Below are 23824 nucleotides of genomic sequence, written 5' to 3' on the forward strand. Positions count from 1 at the left end.
GAAAGACAGGCTGGGCATGGTAGGTCACATCTGTAATCCCAGCACTTTGGGAGGCCAATGTGGGAGGATCGCTTGAGATCAGGAGTTCCAGACCAGCCTGGGCAACATAGGAAGATCCAGTGTCAAAAAAGAAAGAGAGAAAGAGAGAAAGAGAGAGAGAAAGGAAGGAAGGAAGGAAGGAAGGAAGGAAGGAAGGAAGGAAGGAAGGAAGGAAGGAAGGAAGGAAGGAAAAAGGAAAAAGGAAAGAAAAGAAATTAGCTAGGCATCGTGGTACATACCTTTAGTCCCAGCTACTCAGGAGGCTGAGGCAGGAGGATCTCCTCAGCCCAAGAGTTGGAGGCTGCTGTGAGCTATGATCGCACTACTATACTCCAGCCTGAGTGAGAGCAAGACCCTGTCTCAATAATAAGAGAGAGAAAAGAAAGAAGAAAGAAAGAAGGAAGGGAGGGAGATGGGAGGAGAAAGAAAGAAAGAAAGAAAGAAAGAAAGAAAGAAAGAAAGAAAGAAAGAAAGAAAGAAAGAGAGAGAGAGAGAGAGAGAGAGAGAGAGAGAGAGAGGGAGAGAGGGAGGGAAAGAAAGAGAGAGAGAGAGAGAGAAAGAAGAAAGAAAGAAAAGAAAAGAAAGAAAGAAAGAAAGAAAGAAAGAAAGAAAGAAAGAAAGAAAGAAAAGAAAAGAGAGAGAGAGGAGGGAGGGAGGGGGAGAGAAAGAGAGAGAAGGAAGGAAGGAAGGAAAAGGGAAGGGAAGAGAAAAAGAGACAGAGGGAGGGAAAGAGAATGAAATGAGCATCATTTCCAAATTCAGGCTGGGCACAGTCACTCAAGCCTGTAATCCCAGCACTTTGGGAAGCTGAAGTGGATGGATCATCTGAGGTTAGGAGTTCGATGCCAGCCTGGCCAACATGGCGAAATCCCATCTACTAAAAATACAAAAATTAGCTGGGCGTGGTGGTGGACACCCATAGTCCCAGCTACTTGGGAGGCTGAGGCAGGAGAATCACTTGAACCCAGCCAGGCAGAGGTTGCAGTGAGCCAAGATCATACCACTGCACTCCAACCTGGGCGATAGAGCAAGACTCTGCCTCAAAAAAAAAAAAAATTAATCTGTTTATTCTTCACAAATGTATTGAGTGCCAATCACATGCCCGTCACATGTCAGGCACCATCCTGGGAGCTGGAGTTAGCAGTAATCCTGTCACTTTGCTCAGAATCTCATGCAACCTGAAGCCTATGGCTGGCTCTCGAAGGGGAGTGGAGTGAATGAATGAGATGCCACAGCAGGGCCTGACAGTGCCTCCGCCTCTCCCAGCCTTGCACACGCCGAGCCAGAAGGCTGAGGCAGCACATCCGAGCCGACTGAGACCCCGTTAGCACTCTGGGCCGGGGGTGGCCAGGGCACCTGCCTGGCAGCCTCACCCTCTTCTGAAACCCGCTCTGCGTTGTGTACTCAGCTCTGCTCAGCCTCACACTCCCCGCACATCACTTGGTCCCCTCCGCTGCTCTTGGCTTTTGTCCTGTCTTCTGCCATAAGCCATATTGCATGGCTGCCCTGGGAGGAAGGCTTGTCTGTACCAGCAGCTGCCGGATTCAAGCCCAGGGGAGCTGCTGTGTCTTGTCGTCCCAGCCACGGGAGATGAGCATCGGTCCGTGTGCGTTCCGGGCCAACCCAGGCGGCTGTATGACGAGGGACAGGATGGCTGGCCTCACTTTATTTTTTTTCTAAGCCCCAGTGACATGTGTCTAGGGCCCTGTTTGATTTGTGTCTCGTGTCTTGTTTCTTCCCCTCCCCTCCCTTTTAGCTGCAGAGAGCCAAATCCCCCATCAGCCTGAAGCGAACATCAGATTTTCAAGGTTAGTGAGATGCCCAGGTCTCTCTCGGCCTGTCTCATCTGTCACTCTGTCTCTCTCAGTCCATCTGTTTCTCCCACCGTAGCGATCAATCCTGCAGGGTAAACATGGCGGGCTTTCGGGGGTCTCAGGGTGGTGGGGGTCCATCCAAATAGCAGTTAATGTTCATCGTCATTCGAAGCAGGCAGGAGCCCCGAGCGCTGAAAGGTTCCCTCTGTGGTTCCCTCCACGCCTCCCCGCCTCTCCCGGTGGGTCTGTCCGGAACCCCTGGTGCATTAGCCGAACTGTGTGTTTTGCCTGTGGCTTCTCAGTGAGGACTCTTTGACCCTCTTCCAGACTTAGCTGGGTGGTCCCCCGCAGGACCTCACAGGAGCCTGGTTCATTCGTCAGTCCCTGGTTCTCCGAGACACACTGCTTTCAGAATCTTCTCTTTTGTCCTCACCATGTCTCTGGGAGTAACACATCGGCTAGAAGGGTTTGCCCAAGCAAATCAAGCACCTACTACGTGCCAGGTGCTAGAAGGCCCAAGTAGATGCCCATAGACCCCACACACTGAGGCAGGGCCACGGCCAGGAGGCGGAAAGTGCATGGTTCCCGAGGGTGGTTGGACAAAGGTCAGAGAAGGATCCGTCAAGAAGGGTACATTTGGCCGGGCGCGGTGGCTCACACCTGTAATCCCAGCACTTTGGGAGGCCAAGGCAGGCAGATCACCTGAGGTCAGGAGTTTAAGATCAGCCTGGTCAACATGGTGAAACCCTGTCTCTACTAAAAATACAAAAAGTAGCTGGGCGTGGTGGCGGACGCCTGTAATCCCAGCTACTCGGGAGGCTGAGGCAGGAGAATCACTTGAGCCCAGAAGGTGGAGGTTGCAGTGAGCCAAGATGGCACCACTGTACTCCAGCCTAGCGACAGAGTGAGACGCTGTCTGAAAGAAAGAAAGAAAGAAGGAGAGAAGGAAGGAAGGAAGGAAGGGAGGGAGGGAGGGAGGGAGGGAGGGAGGGAGGGAAACAAGGAAGGAAGAAGAAAGAAAGAAAGAGAGAAAGAGAGAAAGAGAGAAAGAGAGAAAGAGAGAAAGAGAGAGAGAGAGAGAGAGAGAGAGAAAGAAAGAAAGAGAGAAAGAAAGAGAGAAAGAAAAAGGTGGGGGTGGAGTGTACATTTAAACTGGGGTTGGAAAAGGGAGCCTTTTGGTGGAGGGACACAGTGTCAGGTCAGAGAGGGGCCCGTAAACAGAGGTGTGGAGACCAAGAGGTGCACGGGCACCCAGAGTGCAAAGCAGGAGAGCACTGGGCTGAGACTGTGGGTGCCTCGCTGAAGAGATGGACTTCATCCCGCACGGCAAGGATGAAGCCTCCCCCAGGTGGCTTTGGGGTGAGCAGGACAGTGAAGAGTGCAGACCCATGCTTAAGGCTGTTCTCTCTGGACATGGAGGTAGAGGAGGGAGGCCAGGGCAGGGGGCCCCGTCCAGCTCCCTCACAGCCACATCCGGTGTCTCAACGGCCTTCTTTATCAGAAGGGAGGTGCAAAGGGCCTGGGGCCTGCAGGAAGCAGAGAAGGGGGTTGCACCAAAGGGAAGGGACAGGATGTCATGGCCATGGGGCTTCTTCGCTCCTCATCAGACCTTAGGCTGCCCAGTGCCAGGTGCTAGGGGCCCAGGGAAGGACAGCATATGGTTCCTCCCTACAAGACATCCGCTGATGGGGGTGCATGTACGTATATCTGTCTGTGCACACAACACGGGCACACACAGCAAGGGTGGGAGCAAGGAGGGGACACAGACAGCAAAGCCGTCAGACGAGGGCTGAGAGGACGGGCACATGGTCCCCAGGCAACTTGAAGCAGAGCCAGGGGTTGGGACAGGGACATCAAGGGAGGCTTCACCCTCTCTCCCTCTAGAGTGCCAACCGGGGCCCCAGCTCATCCCCCAACACCCTCTCCTGCTGTGGACCACCGTCCTGGGGCCCCAGCCTCATCCACCCCACCAGCCCCGACCCACCTCACCTTCCTCCCCAAGTCCCAGCCTCTGGGCTGCAGCCCCAGCCTCCCTTATGTTTATGTAGAGAGGTTTCCACAGACTTGGCCCCCAGTCTGTCCTCATCCCCATCAGCCAGCCCTGCTTGTCAGGGAGAGGCAGAGTCCATGGTGATGGCAGAGAATTGGACGGGAAGACTCAGGCCCCAGTTGTCCATTGTTCACAGAAAATGCCAGCCAGGGACCCCACACAAGTCCTCAGAGACACATGGCATTGTCCAGCTTTGACCCAGGCTGCCCAGGGGGTGAGCCTCGCTGGGAGCTGGGATATGTTGGCAAATGAGACCCCCCCCGCCAGAAGCCTACTGTGGTGGGGGGAGACAGGAAAAGAAGAGATAATTTTATGCCTGGGATACCAGCGCTTTGGGAGGCCAAGGCAGGAGGATCGCTTGAGGCCAAGAGTTCAAGACCAACCTGGGCAACATAGCAAGATGCCACCTCTATAAAAAACTTAATAAAAAACAAGAGGAGGTTTCTGAGGGCTCTTTCTCCAGCAGATGCCACAGAGAGGGGAGGGAGCCCCCAAGGGAGAGAAGAGGCCCCGGACCCACCTCGTTAGAGGAGGTTTGGGATGACACCAGACAGCCCTACGTGCCTATTGGCCATGGGGCTCTGACTTCCCTTTCCCTGCCTTTTCTCTCCCTTCCCTCTCTCTCCCACCTCAAACCCTCCCTGGCTCCCTTCTCCTTTCTCTGTCTCTCCCACCTTGTCTCCCATGAGGACAGCCAAGGGGCACGAGGAAGAAGGCACGGACGCCAGCCCCAGCTCCTGTGGATCTCTGCCCATCACCAACTCCTTCACCAAGATGGTGAGCTGCGGCCTCTGCCCGACCTGCGGGTCCCCTCCGTTGTCTTTTCCTGCAGAACACTGTCCGGGTCCCCAGCTCATGCTCACCACCCACTCTCCCTCCAGAGCTCATCCCACTGCCCTCTCCCACTGCAGAATGCCATCCAGGGCCCCAGCTGGTCCCCACCACCTACTGCCCCTGCAGAATGCCATCCAGGGCCCCAGCTGGTCCCCACCACCCTCCTCTCCCTCCAGAGTGCCATCCAGGGCCCCAGCTTATCCCCACCACCCTCCTCTCCCTCCAGAGTGCCATCCAGGGCCCCAGTTCATCCCCCAACACCCTCTCCTGTTGCAGAACACCGTCCCAGGGCCCCAGCCTCATCCACCTCACCTTCCTCCCCAAGTCCCAGCCTCTGAATGGCGCTGCTGCGTGCTCTCGGCTGCAGCCCCAGCCTCCCTTATGTTTATTTAGAGAGGTTTCCACAGTCTCGCAATGTATTTACACCTTCTTGCCACCTCCTTTCCCAATTCAACACTTGGTGGGAGGAGGAGCTGGGCCTCCCAGGGGCTGTCACGCATGGCACAGGCGGTGAAAATTCTGCTGCAACTTCTCAGCCCCTGGCAACTCCAGCAGCCTGGGGAGCCGGTGGCAGGCAGGGCACAGAGCCGGGAGCAGCTGGAGCCGCTACAGAGCTGAGGCTCGGGGCCCCCTCACCAGCCCAGAACCCCTACCCGGGCAGAGCCGGGCAGGGTCCCAACCACTGCATCCAGCATTGCCCACTCCCCTCCAGGCAGCAGAAGGCCCAGGATTAGAAATTCTAACCCCGAGGGGAAGCCCTGAGAAGCTTGTCAGCTCAGTTTCCAAAATCAGGCCCTGGGGGAGGCAGAGATTTTATAATGAATGATTCCTGTCTGATGGCGGCCCTGGGTGGCAGAATCCCAGGCTCTTACTAAGAGCGGCTCTGGCCAGGAGCCAGCAGGCCTGCTTTCAAAGGTCACCCTCCAGCAGCTGTGCTGTCCGGGGGCACCACTGCCCTCCCCACGCCCCAGGCCCACACTGTTCACCGTGTTTAGAGCAGGTGCCCACAGCAGGTGCAGCCCGGGAGCCTCGAGCTCAGCCTGTGCACCGTGGCCAGGCAGTACCCCAGTCCCCCAGTCAGCCAGCTCCTGCCTGCGTCCTCCCTGTGAGCAGATGTGCAAGCAGATGTGTTCCAAGCTCGGCGGCTGCGGCCGCGCCGGGCTGAGCACGAGCCTGCTCCAGCCAAGGTCGCCCCTGAGAGCCAGCTCGCTGCCCCCACGCCGCCTGAGTAGGAGCCGGGCATGATTTTGTGTTGAATTTAGTCCCTGCGTGTGTCATATTTATGCGCCCGTAACGTGTGTGTGTCTGTGTCTGAAGCAGCCCCCCCGGAGCCGCAGCAGCATCATGTCAATCACCGCCGAGCCCCCGGGAAATGACTCCATCGTCAGACGCTACAAGGAGGACGCGCCCCATCGCAGGTGGGTGGCAGGTGAGGGAGGACTGGGCGTTTGCCCCATGCCACCATGCCAAGCCTCCTTACCCCGTCTCCGGGCCAGTCCATGCTTGCTGACCCAGTCATCCTCAAAGCTACCCTAAAAGGCAGGGTGCTGCTCATCGTACAGATGAGGAGGCTGAGGCTCGGAGGAGGGAAGTGGCCGCCCCAGGTTCACCGAGCTGCCTATCCAAGGACGAAACCCATGACCCACGGCTCCATGCTGACCAGAAATCAGGTTCTGGGGCCCCAGGGCTTGGCATTTTCTGCCAAAGAATAAGAAACTCAAGGCTGGGCGCGGTGGCTCATGCCTGTAATCCCAGCACTTTGGGATTACAAGGCCAAGGCGGGTGGATCACCTGAGGTCAGGAGTTCAAGACCAGCCTAACCAATATGGTGAAACTCCATCTCTACTAAAATTACAAAAAATTAGCTGGGTATGGTGGCAGGCGCCTGTAGTCCCAGCTACTCGGGAGGCTGAGGCAGGAGAATCGCTTGAACCCGGCAGGTAGAGGTCGCAGTGAGCCGAGATCGTGCCCCTGCACTCCAGCCTGGGCGACAAAGCGAGACTCCATCTCAAAAAAAAAAAAGAAAGAAACTCATGAATGGCTTCTGCAATCTCCTCTCCCACCTTCCTTACTTCCCGAAAACCATTAGTGTCCTCACAAGGAGAAGTACAGTAGAAGTATGCCTGCGCTATGGGTGTTTCCAGCCTGCCAGGATTTGGCACGTCACCTACAAAGTCAGAGGTTGTTGGGCGGTTTCCCGAAGGGCAGAGAGCAAGCGTGGCCGAGGAGGCTGGATCCACACCCCGGGTCCTGCTGGCGCCTGGGTTTGGGCCTCTCAGCATGGCCTTCCCTGGTTGGCTCCAGAGATCAGCAGCAAAGATCTGCTTAGGCCGGGCACAGTGGCTCACACCTGTAATCCCAACACTTTGGGAGGCTGAGGTGGGTGGATCACCTGAGGTCAGGAGTTCAAGACCAGACTCGCCAACATGGCAAAACCCTATCTCTACTAAAAATTAAAAAATAAAAAATAAAAATAGCTGGGCACGGTGGCAGGTACCTGTAATCCTAGCTACTGGGGAGGCTGAGGCAGGAGAATCGCTTGAACCCAAGAGGCAGAGGTTGCAGTGAGCCAAGATCGCACCATTGCACTCCAGCCTGGGTGACAGGAGCAAAACTCCATCTCAAAAATTAAAAAAATAAAAATAAAAAACAGCCCCACACCAGCCCCTCCACCAGCAGCTGTGTTGTGGGGGCTCCCTCTGGCCAGCCGGGGGCAGGTGTTGAAAGCAGCTTTCAGAAGCCACATGTGGTGTCTGCACCAAAGCCACCTGCGCCTGGAAGCACGATTGCAAACACCACATGCAGACAATTGAGAACTCCAGAGCACAGCAAGCTTGCTCCATCCACTCCTGCTGAGGGGCGCTCTGCTCCCAGACCCATCACACAGGGCAGATGGATCTCTGTCCTGTACCACGTCAGAGAAGAGTGAGAGAGATGTAAACAGCAGGTGGGGCCGGTGGGGCCTCTGTTCACCTGCCCTGGCTTCCCTCCTCCCCCACTGGAGGACACAACCTCCAAGGCCTCTGGGCCACCCACCCTTCTGGGGAGGCTCCTGCCTCCTCCACCCCTCCTTGTCCCAAACTCCTCCACCCACACTGCCCTCTCAGAGGCAAGGCCACTCAGAAGCCCGGAACCTTCCAGAAGCTTCCCTCTCCCTCACCTGCACACGTGTGCACACACACACGCACTCACACACACTCACACGCATGCTTTCCCTGCCCTCCCTTGTGTCTTGCAGCACAGTCGAAGAAGACAATGACAGCGGCGGGTTTGACGCCTTAGACCTGGACGGTACGTGCCTCTCAGATCCGGGAGGGTCCTGGGTAGGACGGGTCGCAGAGGGTCACAGGTGGAGGGTCGCAGATCCTTAAGACCTACTACGTGGAATGGACTCAGAGTCACCCTTGAACACAGAAGCTAAGCCTCTGTCCCCCAGGGGCCTTGCCCATGGCCAAGAGATGCCCTGTGAGCTTGTTCTTTGTCTTGTAGGTAATGGGGGCCCATCCAGCTGTTGTGCAGAGGGCTTGAGCTAGGTCTGGGCTTTTAAAAAGCGTAGCTCTCACGTACTGTAGCCAGGCACCATGGAGGGGCTCGACCTGCATACCTGATCCAGTTTCATCTCAACAACTGCTCTCAGAAATGCTATTGTTACCCTCATTTTATAGATAAAGAAAGGAGTCTCAGAGACAGGAAAGAACAGGAGGGCAGAGGGAGGGCTGGGAGCAGGGCGTTCTTGTAAGAAATTCATGTACTGAGCTGTTAACCAGCCTGTGCAAAAGGAGTACAGAATGCAGATGGAGAGGCCGATATTGGAGGGACAAGGCCAGGGGAAGAGGCCAAGCTTGGAGGTGCAAGGCTGTGGGGAGAGGCGGACCTTGGAGGGACAAGGCCATGGGGAGAGGCAGACCTTGGAGGTGCAAGGCTTCGGGGAGAGGCCAACACTGGAGGGGCAAGGCTAGGGGAACAGGCCGATACTGGAGGGGCAAGGCAGGATGGGGAGTAGTAGGGAGGGTGAAGGCGGGATGAGGAGAAGTAGGGAGGGGCAAGGCGGGATGGGGAGAAGTAGGGAGGGGCAAGGCGGGATGGGGAGAAGTAGGGAGGGTGAAGGCAGGATGGGGAGAAGTAGGGAGGAGCGAGGTGGGATGGGGAGAAGTAGGGAGGGTGAAGGTGAGATGGGGAGAAGTAGAGAGGGGTGAGGCGGGATGGGGAGAAGTAGGGAGGGTGAAGGCAGGATGGGGAGAAGTAGGGAGGAGCGAGGCGGGATGGGGAGATGTAGGGAGGGTGAAGGCGGGATGGGGAGAAGTAGGGAGGGGCAAGGCGGGATGGGGAGATGTAGGGAGGGTGAAGGCGGGATGGGGAGAAGTAGGAAGGGTGAAGGCAGGATGGGGAGAAGTAGGGAGGAGCGAGGTGGGATGGGGAGAAGTAGGGAGGGTGAAGGTGAGATGGGGAGAAGTAGGGAGGGGTGAGGCAGGATGGAGAGAAGTAGGGAGGGTGAAGGCGGGATGGGGAGAAGTAGGGAGGGGCAAGACAGGATGGGGAGAAGTAGAGAGGGGAGAGACGGGATGGGGAGAAGTAGGGAGGGGCGAGGCGGGATGGGGAGAAGTAGGGAGGGGTGAGGCGGGATGGGGAGAAGTAGGGAGTGTGAAGGCAGGATGGGGAGAAGTAGGGAGGAGCGAGGTGGGATGGGGAGAAGTAGGGAGGGGCGAGGCGAGATTGAGAGAAGTACGGAGGGTGAGGCGGGATGGGGAGAAGTAGGGAAGGTGAAGGCGGGATGGGAAGAAGTAGGGAGGGTGAAGGCGGGATGGGGAGAAGTAGGGAGGAGCGAGGCGGGATGGGGAGAAGTAGGGAGGGTGAAGGCGAGATGGGGAGAAGTAGGGAGGGGTGAGGCGGGATGGGGAGAAGTAGGGAGGGTGAAGGCGGGATGGGGAGAAGTAGGGAGGGTGAAGGCGGGATGGGGAGAATAGGGAGGGGCGAGACGGGATGGGGAGAAGTAGAGAGGGGCGAGACGGGATGGGGAGAAGTAGGGAGGAGCGAGGCGGGATGGGGAGAAGTAGGGAGGGGTGAGGCAGGATGGGGAGAAGTAGGGAGTGTGAAGGCGGGATGGGGAGAAGTAGGGAGGGGTGAAGCAGGATGGGGAGAAGTAGGGAGGGGCGAGGCAGGATGGGGAGAAGTAGGGAGGGGTGAGGCGGGATGGGGAGAAGTAGGGAGGGTGAAGGCGGGCTTGCAGGATCACCGCCTTCAAGCCTGTCTCAGCACCGAGGGAGGGTGGCAGCATCCCCTGGCCCGACAGAGCTGGCAACAGGGGAGACTGTGGCTCAGAATCCTCCTGGTGTGCCCTGCCAGCCCCCTCTCTTCCAGGGCTCCCCCAGCCTTTGCCAGCTAAGGCTGCCAACCGATGAAACGAAAGATGAGTGGTCCTCTTTAATGGGGGAAGCATCAACGCTATCAAGTGTTAAAGAGAGGTTAGCACCTAATCGAGGCTGGGTAATGAGAAGAATTGAAAGAGTTTTGGAAAGGGGAGAGAATCCCGGGCAACCGTCCAAAGTATTTTGCAGTGTCGGGAAAAATTCCATTTGCAGAGAAGCCTTTGTTATCAGTCCCAAGCAGGTTTGCAGTTCCCTCCATCCCAGCCGCCTGGAGTTCTATGCAGCAGATGTCTTTCCCGCAGGTGTTCCAGGTCCACCTGGGGTGAGAAGATAGGGAGGGGCCTCCTATGGGGCCAGACCCTCCTCTTCCTGCCCTGCTTCAGGCCCCTACAGGCCGGGAAGCTGATGGACGATGGTGAGGCCTTAGGGTACCAAAATGAAATCTGGGGGCCCAACTCAAAAACAGAATGAAGCCAGCCATGGTGCCTCATGCCTGTAATCCCAGCACTTTGAGAGGTCAAGGCAGGTGGATCACTTGAGACCAGGAAGGGTGACTTAGCAAGACCCTTCCTCTACAAAAAAAAAAAAAAAAAAAAATTAATTAGCCAGGCATGGTGGCATACTGCTATAGTCCCAGCTCCTTGGGAAGCCAAGACAGGAGGATAGCTTGAGCCCAGAAATTCAAAACCAGCCTGGATGGCATAGTGAGACCCCATCTCTATAAAAAAAAAAAAAAAAAAGTTTCATTATCCGGACATGGTGGTGCACACCTGTAGTCCCAGCTACTCCAGAGGCTGAGGCAGGAGGATCACTTGAGCCCAGGAGGTTGAAACTACAGTGAGCTATGATCATCGCACTGCAGCCTGGGCAACAGAGCAAGACCCTCTCTAAAAAAAAAAAAAACAACAAAAAAAAAAAACAAAAAAAGCTAGAACAAGCAACTGCTAATGGGAAGTCCCCCTTTTCCAGATATCAAAAAAAAAAAAAAAAAGGAATCTTAAAAACCAGATACCTGGGCCGGGCGCAGTGGCTCAAGCCTGTAATACCAGCACTTTGGGAGGCCAAGACGGGTGGATCACGAGGTCAGGAGATCGAGACCATCCTGGCTAACATGGTGAAACCCCGTCTCTACTAAAAAAATACAAAAAACTAGCCAGGCGAGGTGGCAGGTGCCTGTAGTCCCAGCTACTCGGGAGGCTGAGGCAGGAGAATGGTGTGAACCCGGGAGGCGGAGCTTGCAGTGAGCTGAGATCCGGCCACTGCACTCCAGCCTGGGCGACAGAGCGAGACTCCGTCTCAAAAAAAAAAAAAAAAAAAAAAAAAAAACCAGATACCTGATAAGGCTTCCCACTAAGAGGAAGCTCCTGGAGGCTGAGGAAGGTCTGTGTTGGAGACATTCAATGTGGAACTCAGCCTTCTGTGCCAGGGAACCTCAAGGACCCATCTCCCGAGAGGCTGCCCGGGAGGAGCAGGGCAAGAGGCTCCGAGCCTGCCCCAGTGCCAGGGCCACCCCAGCAGGTCCTGGCACTGTCTGCGGAGCTCCCCGCCACCCCGGTACTGATGGACCCTCGTCCCTCTGCAGATGACAGTCACGAACGCTACTCCTTCGGACCCTCCTCCGTTCACTCCTCCTCCTCCTCTCACCAATCCGAGGGCCTGGATGCCTACGACCTGGAGCAGGTCAACCTCATGTTCAGGAAGTTCTCTCTGGAAAGGTATCCTGGTGAAGGGAAAGCCGGGGTTGAGGGTGGGGATGGGATAAAGACCCCTCACCCCCTCACTCCCCTGCAAAGGGGACCATTCATGTGGGCCTTGTTCTCCTAGAGCTAGCACCAGAATCGTAGCATTCCCGAGTCAGAAATCACTTCCTGGCCAGGCGCGTTGCTCACACCTACAATCCCAGCACTTTGGGAGGCCAAGGCGGGAGGATTGCTTGAGCCCAGGAGTTCTAGACCAGCCTGGGCAACATGCAAGACCCCATCTCTACAAAATAATTTAAACATTAGCCAGGCATGGTGGCACATACCTGTAGTGTCAACTACTCAGGAGGCTGAGGCAGGAGGATCACTTGAGCCTGGAGGTTGAGGCTGCAGTAAGCTATGATTGTACCACTGCACTCCAGCCTGGGCGACAGAGCGAGATCCTGTCTCAAAAAAAAGTGAAATGACTTCCTCTGACCTCCCAAGTGTCCAGGCGCAGAAACCGAGGCCCACAGAGGGAAGGGCTTCCCCAAGGCCACGCAGCGTGGCAGAGGCAAAGAAGTGGGACCCAGATACCCAGCAGGCCCCGTCCATGACACATTGGAGCCTGGTGGGCCGTGCTCGAGGGCCCCCTCCCAACATGGCCCTTGCCAGTCCCAGTACAGCCCCTGCAGGCCAGGGAGGGCGCCTCAGCTCCCCTCCTCGTCTGCATTTCTCGAAGCAGGAGCCGCTTGTGAGCTCTCACTTCCCTTAGCCATTAAGGGCCATTCTCAGAGCCAGGACACCGAGGCGCCTGATGACCACAGGAGGCCATGCCACCGGGGTCCCAGCACCCGCCACCAACCCCCGGTGTGTCCCAGTAGGGCTTGTCTCTTTTCAGCCCAGCTGCCTAACTGCCATTCTGTTTCCTGCTGCAGACCCTTCCGGCCTTCGGTCACCTCTGTGGGGCACGTGCGGGGCCCAGGGCCCTCAGTGCAGCACACGACGTTGAACGGCGACAGCCTCACCTCCCAGCTCACCCTGCTGGGGGGCAACGCGCGAGGGAGCTTCGTGCACTCGGTCAAGCCCGGCTCCCTGGCCGAGAAAGCCGGCCTCCGCGAGGGCCACCAGCTGCTGCTGGTGAGGGGCTAGCGGCAGGGGAGGTGGCTGCAACCGTAGTGTCAGTGCTGACATTTAGGGCCCCTAGGCCTTGCATTCAGCCACAGATCCCCGGGCAGGAGGAGGGAGCTGGAAGGTGGTCAGACCATCCGCATCATGGGGCCGTTCTCTCCCCAGTTCCCCGCCTGTGCTTCTGCAGTCTGTGTCCAGCCACCGGCTCCTGCAAGCTCCCAGGGTGCAGGCAGGAGGCAGGTGCACCCCCCTGAGCAAGATGCTTTTTCCCCCTGTTGGCACTGAGCTAGTCTTTGTTCGGGGAGAGATGGTTTTCTTCCCAATGTACAGAGAGCGGCCTTGCCCCTGAGGCTCTGCTGCCTGTGGATCGGGGAGACAAACGCTGTCTCTTCTCTCCAGCTAGAAGGCTGCATCCGAGGCGAGAGGCAGAGCGTCCCTTTGGACACATGCACCAAAGAGGAAGCCCACTGGACCATCCAGAGGTGCAGCGGCCCCGTCACGCTGCACTACAAGGTCAACCACGAAGGTGAGACTTCCCTCCGCCGTCTGGAGCGACCCTTGGCCAGGGAGGCAAGTCTCTGACCTGGACAAGTGACCTCGCTGCCCTGAGCCTCCGCTTGCTCTTCTGTTCATTGGAAGGCATGGGCACTTCCTGGCAGCGTCACGAGGCTCAGGGGCAGGTCTGACAGAGCACACAGGGATGGCGACAGCTGTGAGCAGAGCTTTGCTGTCTCACGCCAGCTCTTTGGACATGTCTGCACGCACCTGCCCGGGTGACTCAGGCTGCCCGCCAGGTCACAGTGGACACGGCATCCCCAGGCTCAGGCACCCCTGTTGGAGCCCTGGCTGGCCCAGCTCAGCCCTCTCTCCCTGGCAAGTGAAAGTTGCTTCCTCTCTTGGGCTTCCTGTCCCTGATGTACACAGGCAGCAGCTCTGGGGTCAGTCTCCCCACGGACTGGGCATGGAGAAACAGAGGTTCCCTGTCAGGTCCTGCTGGGGGATTCCTGGCTTTGTTCAGCATATCTCAGAAGCCTGCTCACCCACCAGGCCAGGGGCCACAGCAATGGCTACCTGAGCTCTCTAACTCCTACGAGAACAGAACCTACAAACAGGACCCTACTGGAGTGAACTTTCTTCCCCTGGAATTCCAGACTGCAGGACAGTGCTGCTGCACAACCCTGGGGGGCGCTGTTCACATCGTATTCTGTGGCACTGCTGGTCAGGGGGCCCAGAGATTTCTCTACCCAGGACCGAGACCACCGAACCACATCCCGCGACTCAGGATTCTTGCTCTGAGATCTCCCAGCTCCGGGGCAGGTTGGCCTCGCCCTTCATAGACTCAGGGAAACGGAGGCCCCGCCCTGGTTCTGGCCTCCCCGGCTGCAGCTGAGTATGGTGCCTTTTCACAGGGCCCCAGCATCCTTTGAATGGGATCTCCTCTTTCTCAGCCAAGACTCCTGGGCGGTGAGCTCTGAGCTTTGTTTTCTGCTCGGAACGAGTCTGAGTTCTCGTTCTCACCTCTGGGTTTTTCTACATGATTATCTCTGCAGCTGGATCTTATTTTTAACCGCCAGGGCTCATGAATGTTTCAGCAGAGCATAAATAGCCAGTTTCTCTCTATCCGCTCTCCAGAGCCGCCTGCTCGAGCTCCTTCCCGGCAGTGCCCTACCCGTGCAAAGATAATAACGATGCTTTATCCCTACATGCAGGGCAGGCCTCTCCCCAGTCCTGCACCCTGATCTTCCAGCCCAGCAGAAAATCGGTGGGCCTGCAGAATATGATGTGAGCAGCGCCACCCCCGACCCCCGACCCCTGACCCCAACCCCCGACCTCTGACCCCTGACCCCCAACCCCCAACCCCAGAGTTGTGTAGCAGCACAGCCCTGCAAGTCTGGAATTCTAGGGAAAGAAAGTTCACTCCGGCAGGGTCCTGTGTGCAGGTTCTGTTTTCAGAGGAGGCAGAGAACTCAGACAGCGATCACAATGGCCCCTGGCCAAGTGGATGGGCAGGATTCTGAGATGTGCTGGACAAAGCCAGGATCCCCCGGACAGACCTGACAGGGAATCCCTATTTCTCCATGCACAGCGGGCGGGAACATTCATCGGTTAATCCAGCTGGCTGGCATGGCCCTGGAATGTGGGCGTGGACATTTGACGAGCTACTCTGGTTATTAGAACCATTTTAGCTCCCGCAGTGTTATGCAGCCCTCAGCATGTGAGGCTGATTTGGGGGTTTATATTATGGTTTTATATCATAGCAGAGTTTGCTGTGTTTATCATGTTCATGGTTTATGCCCCGCTCCCTCACAAAGTATTTGCAAAACTTTACTTGGGAGGCTGATGACATTTAAATAAGATTCAAACGACATGTGCCATGGTCTCTTTGGGAAACCATTTGGCAGTGTCTTCTAAAGATAGATAGATGATTGATTGACAGATAGAAGATAGATAGATAGATAGATAGATAGATGGATAGATAGATAGATAAATGATAGATGTTAGATAATGGATATGTAGATGGATGATGGATGGATAAGTAGATAGATGATTGATAGAAGATAGATAGATAGATAGATAGATAGATAGATAGATAGATAGATGATAGATGTTAGATAATGGATACATAGATGGATGATGGATGGATAAGTAGATAGATGATTGATTGATTGATAGAAGATAGATAGATAGATGTTAGATAGATGATAGATGTTAGATAATGGATACGTAAATGGATGATGGATGGATAAATGGATGATAGATAGATAGATGTTAGATAGATAGATGATAGATGTTAGATAATGGATACGTAGATGGATGATGGATGGATAAGTAGATAGATGATTGATTGATTGATTGATTCATAGATAGATAGATAGATAGATAGATAGATATTCTATGACCAAGTAATTCCACTTCTGTGTATATACCCAAGAGAAATGAGCACACATATCCACAGATAGATGATTGATTGACTGATAGATAGATGATTGATAGATGATAGGTAGGTAGATAGATAATAGATGAGTTAGATAGATGATAGATAGATAGATAGATGATAGGTAGATAGATATTCTATGACCAAGTAATTCCACTGCTGTGTATGTACCCAAGAGAAATGGGCACACATCTCCATAGACAGACAGATAATAGGTAGATAGATAATAGATGGATGAATAGATAGATATTCTATGACCAAGTAATTCCACTTCTGTGTATATACCCAAGAGAAATGGGCACATATATCCACAGACAGCAGTGTATATGAATAACTCTTAGCAGAGTTGTTCACAATAGCCCAAAACTGCAGACAATGCAAATTGCACATGGGAGAATGGATACATCCACATACCATGGAATACTATACACCAGTGAAAAAGAGCCCCCTCCAGCTACATTGCAGCATCACAGACAAATCTCACAGGCGTAATGTTGAACAGTGGAAGCTGGAAGTGAAGAGAACATATGCTGTTTGGTTCCACTTATATGAAGTGAGATTCAGCCTATTTATAGCAACATCGGTTAGGATGATGGTTCCCCTTGGGAAAGGTACTGACAGAGAGGGCTCTGGTTGTTGCTGCCCACACATATATATTTGTGGAAATTCATTGAGATGAGTACTTAATTTATGCTATATGTGAGTTGTGCAGCAATGAAACAAATAAAAAACAAACAAGTGCCATATAACGGTGGGGAAATATGAAGAGTGTCGCAGGAATGCTAGTAAAGGTGATCATTGCAACTTGGCGAAACTTTCAGCTCTGAGCTTCCTGGCAGCCAAGACAAAAAGGGAAACTGGTAAACAACATGGCTACCCTTCACTGGGGAGGTAGAACTTTCCCCTAGCTATAAGCTTTAAGTTAGTGGTGAGGGAAGCTGCTCTAGGAGCTGCTCTGATGGTCGGGGGACCCCATACCGATAGACAGCTGGTGCATCTTTCCCTCCGCAGGGTACCGGAAGCTGGTGAAGGACATGGAGGATGGACTGATCACGTCGGGGGACTCATTCTACATCCGGCTGAACCTGAACATCTCCAGCCAGCTGGACGCCTGCACCATGTCCCTGAAGTGTGACGATGTTGTGCACGTCCGTGACACCATGTACCAGGAAAGGCACGAGTGGCTGTGTGCGCGCGTCGACCCTTTCACAGATCACGACCTGGACATGGGCACCATTCCCAGCTACAGCCGGTGAGGCCAGAACCAGGGCGGGGCCTCCGTTTCCCTGAGTCTGTGGAGGACCAGGCAGGATGCCATGAACATCAGCAGAGGGGCTGATAGAGAAGCCCAGGCCAAAGAAGTCTACTGCTTTCCGTTTCACAGCGAGGTCCCCCAGGCCCTCCTCCTCCAGGACTTCCTGCCTCCTCAGGGATGTTTCTCTCGAACTTCACTAGAATCCTGTAGAACCCTCTTCCATCTGGTGGTGACCAGACCACTTGGCACTCAATTCTATGCTCTCCTGCAGGGTTCATTAGTCATTTCTTTTCCATAGACCACATCCCAATAACAACGTTGTCATTATAACAGCACTAGCGCCCGGGGACTGAGCACACGTAGTGTGTCAGGCACACAGCAGGCACCCGGAAGCATCTATAAGACTGTAACACTACACATCCATACCACAACATCTGTAAGACCATGACAACGCACCTCAGGCCAGTCCTCCAAGGAAAGCATCATCACACCAGATTGACAGAGGAGGAGACGGTGGCTCAGAGGGGTTCAGTCACTTTTCTGCAGCCCCACAGCGAGCCAGTGCTGGAGGTGGGATCCAAACACAGATACAAGGAACCACATCTTCACCCCAGGTGGCCCTTGGGCTCAGAGCACACACCAGCCACAAGGCCATCCCTATGCGGAGTCAGACACGCACCCCACCCATGCCGGTGCGGTGCTGCTTCCCGGTGCTTGACCCTTGAATTTCAGCCCCTGAAGCTCCTCTCTTCGCTCCGCAGAGCCCAGCAGCTCCTCCTGGTCAAACTGCAGCGCCTGATGCACCGGGGCAGCCGGGAGGAGGTGGACGGCACCCACCACACCCTGCGGGCACTGCGGGTAGGTCTGCCAAGCACCCTGTGGGAGTAGCAGGGCCAGGGACCTCGCCAGCTTCAAACCTAACTCCCGGGTCTTTTTTAGAGGCAGTAACAAATGCAATCCATCCGTATTGGGATGATGAATTCTAGGGGACTTAGTTCCTTAGGAATGAGATGCTCTCTGTAGAAAGAGACCCGTCCTCTCATACCCTCCCACAGGTCCTGACTTTCCAGGACAAGGGGTTGGTGTCTGGCCAGGCACAGTGGCTCATGCCTGTAATCCCAGCACTTTGGGAGACCAAGGTGGGCAGATCACTTGAGGTCAGGAGTTCGAGACCAGCCAGGCCAACATGGTGAAACTTTCTCTCTACTAAAAATACAAAAAAGTAGCCAGGCCTGGTGATGGGCGCCTATAATCCCAGCTACTCGGGAGGCTGAGGCAGGAGAATCGCTTGAACCTGGGAGGCAGAGGTTGCAGTGAGCCGAGATCATGCCACTGCACTCCAGCCTGGGCGGCAGAGCAAGACCCTGTCTCAAAACAAAAACAGGGCTGGGCGCAGTGGCTCACGCCTATAATCCTAGCACTTTGGGAGGCAGAGGTGGGAGGATCATGAGGTCAAGAGATCAAGACCATCCTTGCCAACATGGTGAAACCCCATCTCTACTAAAAATACAAAAATTAGCTGGGTATGGTGGTGCTTGTAATCCCAGCTACTCAGGGGGCTGAGGCAGGAGAATCGCTTGAACCTGGGAGGTGGAGGTTGCAGTGAGCAGAGATCACGCCACTGAACTCCAGCCTGGTGACAGAGCGAGACTCCCTCTCAAAAACAAAAAAAAAGGTGAGCCTAGATGTCTGGCTCGAGCTGGACTGCAGGCCTTTGCTCTACCATCCGTGGTCTCTGTTGAAGCGAATCACCTCTCTCCCAAGTCTCCAGGACTTCTCTCCCCTACCCCGCCTGCCCCCACCCCTTCCCTGCAGGCTTTTGATTTCCCTAAGGAAGCTTTAGCACGGAGGGTACTTGAGGACAGGTCTCCAATTCTCACCAACATCATTGTGTTCTTGCCTCCTGCCAAGCCCAGCAGGGCCTGACTGATGGATAAATTCATTTCAGAACACCCTGCAGCCGGAAGAAGCGCTTTCAACAAGCGACCCCCGGGTCAGTCCCCGTCTCTCCCGAGCAAGCTTCCTTTTTGGCCAGCTCCTTCAGGTAAGGCTCTCCGGAGTGCCTACCGACTTTTCAATCATATTCTGCTGTGGCCGTGCCCTCCCCCCACTGAGAAGAGACACCCGAATCAAAATCATCGTGCTTTGTGTTTGTATACCGCTTGCATCTCTTCACAGTGCCTCACATCTCCTGTCCCATTTTATCCTCTCAGTGACAGGTTGGTAGACAGTCTCCGTGCCTGCGGGAAGCAAATCCCACTTCCATAAAAGATTGAGGAACCTTATGGTGAAAAGAAACTGAAGTTAGCTGTTCAGATACTAATAGAAAGATCAGAAGCAGTGTATCAGGAGATGAAAAACAAACATCCTAAATATCTAGGCCAGTTTAGGTCCTCATTAATCGAGCATTCAACTTATCTGAGCATCCTGGCAGCAAAGGAAAAAAGGGAACCCAGCAGATTCTTTCAATCTTATCTGTCTAGGGAAACATTTTAGCAATCAGGACCAGAAAGGACTTTTCCTTTCTACTTAATACTAAAAGGGAGTTTTTTTTTTTTTTTTTTTTTTTTTTGGCATGGATCATTATAGAAAGAACATTGACTAGCATTGTTTGTGATATCTTCAGAAATGGTTTCTCATAAATGCAGAAACACTCTTTGGGATCGTTTCTTTTATCGCCCGTGGACGAAAACCAAGGCGGTAATATGAAAATGTGGCCCCATGAGCGTGTTCCTGTGTAGCTCCCTCACTCATTAGACCCCAGTGGAGACAGTGTTACGTTCCGCTGCTCCATCTTGATGTTTGAACGGGGAAACCCAGGGAAAGTATGAGCAATGTGACCCTAAAATCCAGGAAGACACAAGCAAGTGTCAGAGAGCCACCCAGGTGGAAAGGAACCCTGGCCAAGTCTGAGGGGTTTACAAGGGCAGGACCATTTGAGATGACGCATTTTTACACCCGCGTGTCATGCAAGAGTGGAACCTTGGGGCCAGGCGCGGTGGCTCACGCCTGTAACCCCAACACTTTGGGAGGTTGAGGCGGGTGGATCACTTGAAGTCAGGAGATCGAGACCAGCCTGACTAACACGGCAAAACCCCGTCTCTACTAAAAATACAAAAAGTAGCCGGGTGCAGTGGCGGGTGCCTGTAATCCCAGCTACTCAGGAGGCTAAAAGAGAAGAATCGCTTGAACCCGGGAGACGGAGGTCGCAGTAAGCCAAGGTCGCACCACTGTACTCCAGCCTGGGCGAGAGTGTGAGACTCCATCTCAGAAAAAAAAAAAAAAAAAAATAGTGAAACCTTGGGAGTCTCATCCAGAGCCCTGAAGCTGGTTAACAGAGAGACAGCTGACATCCCAGATACCATGTGTTTTCCTTCCTGCAGAAGGAAGAGGGTGGAGAGACTCAAAGTAGCCTATAGAATATGGTGTGAACCTGCTTCTGTGCCCATTGCCGGGGCATCTGTTTCTGCCTTCCAGGACTCAACTCTGTGAACTGTAGAAAAAAGTGGGTGCCCCCCCATTAAACTTGGGGATACCGAGGCAGAAAGGCATGGTGAGCACAGTGTCAGAGGGAGGTGACATTGTCCAGCACATGCCCAGCAGGGGGGCAGTCCCTGCCCACAGGGGTTTCCAGCCAGGGGTCTTCACGGCTGGGGCGGCTCAGGTCCCACAGTGCCTGCAGAGCTGCACCTGAGGCTCCCACCGGGACGCTGTTGGGCTTGACCTGAGACTCATCCGGCTGGGGAAGACTGTGGTCACTGATTCATTCATTTACCTACTCAGGACATCTCTCCAGTGGCTAAAGGGCTCGAGTCGCCTGCTGGGAGTCTCCTGTTTTTATAGGGGAAATGACTGGCCCAGGAACCCCCGGGCAGAGGAGGGATGTGAACAAAGGTCTGACTTTGGCTGGTTGAGGGCAGCGCCCTGTCCGTTTAGAAGTGGAAGCAAAAGAGTCCCTCCCCCAACCCTCCCTCTGCTCCTCCAGTTCGTCAGCAGGTCCGAGAACAAGTATAAGCGAATGAACAGCAACGAGAGGGTCCGCATCATCTCGGGAAGCCCGCTCGGGAGCCTGGCCCGGTCCTCGCTGGACGCCACCAAGCTCTTGACTGAGAAGCAGGAAGGTACGTGGGGAGCGCCTGGCCCCTCCCACCACTCCCGGCCACAGTCATACATGCCTCACCCTCACCTGGGGGCACATTGGTCCTAGTGAGGGGGCCTAGAAGTCCTCAAAATGGAGAGGAGGGAGGACATAGGTGGCTCATGCCTGTAATCGCAGTGCTTTGGGAGGCCAAGGCAGGAGGATCGCTTGCGGCCAGGAGTTCAAGACCAGCCTGGGCAACATAGTAAGACCCCCCATCTCTACAAAAAATATAACTGTAAAATATATAAAAACATTAATAATAAAAACATAAAACATTAAAAATAAATCTTAAAAGATGTAAATAAATACTTAGGCATGGTATCACGTGTCTATAGTCCCAGCTACTTGGGAGGCTGAGGTGGGAGGATCACTTGAGCAGGAGGTTGAGGCTGCAGTGAACCCAGATCACACCGCTGCAGTCACTCTGGCCTGGTCCATACAGCAAGACCCCTAGCTCTAAAAATAAAAATAAAAGACAAAAATAAATTAAAAGGGTGAGGAAGCCTGGCCCTGGCTGTGAGGACCACGCTGCCTCGGGGTGACGTCCCGCCAAGCTCACCGGATAACGACGCTCTCGTTGTGGTTGCTTCGCGCCCGGGTACCCATGTTAATTGGGGCTGTTTGCTGTGAAGTGTTCGTTTTATTGATTTCTCTACCCACTGAGTGTCTCTTGTCATTTATCAACCCGGCGAGGGGCCTCCCGGTCCACCGTCCCCCACCCCCTGGCCCTGGCTGGCCCTGCTCAGGGAAAGGGAGGCCACAGCCCTGGCTGGATCTCAGAGGACGCCCTGGGGCAGCTCCCCAGGCTGGCCCTTTGGAAGTTGGAGTGGCCAGGCCAGGGACAAGAAAAGGCACAAGGGACAAGGGACAGGCTGCCTGTTTCTGGGAACCGTTTCCTCTGGGTGCCTGGGGTGGTTTCATCAGAACCCCGGGCTTCTGCACGGCTCCCCCACCCCAGCCAGAAAGGGACTGAGAAGGCAGAACTGAGGCCAAGTTCTCCCTCCCAGTGCTCCTGGGAGACACCCAAGGCCTTGCCCGCTGGTCCTGGTGTCTCATGGGTGCCCGCCGGCACTTGCTTTCCTTGCCCTCGCCCTCCCCTCTGCTGGGCTGTACCCAGTCCATGCCCTTCCTCCAAGAAGCCCTCCTTGATCATCTGCCAAGGCAAACTTTCCCTCCAGAGCTCAGCCAAGGTTCCTGCATTTGTCACACACTCTGCCTGCCCCCCACCACACCTCCCCTCCCCGGCACACGAGCCCCAAGCAGTGCCAGCCCAAGGTAACCTCAGACATTCGATGCCCAGGGCAGCAGCCAAGCCTCCACACTGACGGTGGCCCCCAGGACCCAGCCCAGGGGCCCCATCCTCCCTGGAAGGTCTTCGGAGCCCCAGGGCTCTGACCACCACCCTCTCCTGCCCCTGCCAGAGCTGGACCCCGAGAGCGAGCTGGGCAAGAACCTCAGCCTCATCCCCTACAGCCTAGTACGCGCCTTCTACTGCGAGCGCCGCCGGCCCGTGCTCTTCACACCCACCGTGCTGGCCAAGACGCTGGTTCAGAGGCTGCTCAACTCGGGAGGTGCCATGGAGTTCACCATCTGCAAGTCAGGTGATCGGCGAGCCACGGCCACCTGGGGAGCCCCATGGGAGCCACGGACAAGGACGACTTCCCCTCTTCTCTTCCCTCCTCCCCTCCTCCCTTTCCCCTTCTTCCCTCTTTCCTTTCCTTCCTCCTCCCTTCTCCCTCCTCCACCTTCTCACTCCTCTCCTCCCCCTCCTCACTTCCCTCCTTCCCTCTTTCCTCCCCTCCTTTTCTTCTTCCTCATCCTCCTCTCCTTCCTCCCTCTTCTTCCCTCCTCCTCCTCTCCATCACCCCTCCTCCCCCTGGATGGGTGGATAAATGGATGGATGGATGAATGGATGATGAGTGACTAGGTGGGTGGATAGATTTGTAGATAAATGGGTGGGTGGGTGGATGGATGGAAGAAAGAATGGGTGGATGGATGGATGGATAGGTGGGTGGGTGGGTGGATGGATGGATGGATGGATGGATGGATAAGTGGATGGGTGGGTGGACGGATGGGTGGGTGTCTAAGGGGTCGGTAGACGGGTGGGTGGGTGGGTGGGTGGATGGATGGGTGGGTGGATGGGTGGATGGGTGGATGGAAGGATGGGTGGGTGGATGGGTGGGTGGGTAGGTGGGTGGATGGATGGAAGGATGGGTGGGTGGATGGGTGGGTGGGTAGGTGGGTGGATGGATGGATGGATGGATGGATGGATGGATGGATGGATAGATAGATGGATAGGTGGGTGGGTCGATGGATGGATGGATGGATGGATGGATTGATGGATAAGTGGATGGGTGGGTGGACGGATGGGTGGGTGTGTAAGGGGTCAGTAGATGGGTGGGTGGGTGGGTGGATGGATGGATGGAAGGATGGGTGGATAGATGGATAGGTGGGTGGGTCGATGGATGGATGGATGGATGGATGGATGGATGGATGGATAGATGGATAAGTGGATGTATGGGTGGACGGATGGATAAGTGGATGGGTGGGTGGACGGATGGGTGGGTGTGTAAGGGGTCG

The 23824-nt window shown here is 55.0% G+C and overlaps 1 protein-coding gene across 5 annotated transcripts in view; it reads left to right on the forward strand.

Moving 5' to 3' along the window:
• Positions 1-23824, forward strand: part of CARD11 (caspase recruitment domain family member 11) — a 142965-nt gene that overhangs the window by 112162 nt on the left and 6979 nt on the right. For 4 of the 5 annotated variants that reach the window (XM_073012860.1, XM_073012862.1, XM_073012861.1 and 1 more), the window contains 12 exons: positions 1796-1847; positions 4598-4680; positions 6055-6155; positions 7976-8028; positions 11686-11818; positions 12721-12922; positions 13313-13439; positions 16860-17100; positions 17865-17961; positions 19052-19147; positions 21089-21224; positions 22666-22845. In XM_073012860.1, the coding sequence (XP_072868961.1) occupies positions 1796-1847; positions 4598-4680; positions 6055-6155; positions 7976-8028; positions 11686-11818; positions 12721-12922; positions 13313-13439; positions 16860-17100; positions 17865-17961; positions 19052-19147; positions 21089-21224; positions 22666-22845 (1501 nt within the window). The remainder of the gene's footprint in view (positions 1-1795; positions 1848-4597; positions 4681-6054; positions 6156-7975; positions 8029-11685; positions 11819-12720; positions 12923-13312; positions 13440-16859; positions 17101-17864; positions 17962-19051; positions 19148-21088; positions 21225-22665; positions 22846-23824) is intronic. The other variant, XM_073012863.1, reaches the window with a different exon arrangement.

The sequence above is a fragment of the Chlorocebus sabaeus genome, chromosome 28 (genome assembly GCF_047675955.1).
Source record: "Chlorocebus sabaeus isolate Y175 chromosome 28, mChlSab1.0.hap1, whole genome shotgun sequence".
Classification (NCBI taxonomy): Eukaryota; Metazoa; Chordata; class Mammalia; order Primates; family Cercopithecidae; genus Chlorocebus; species Chlorocebus sabaeus.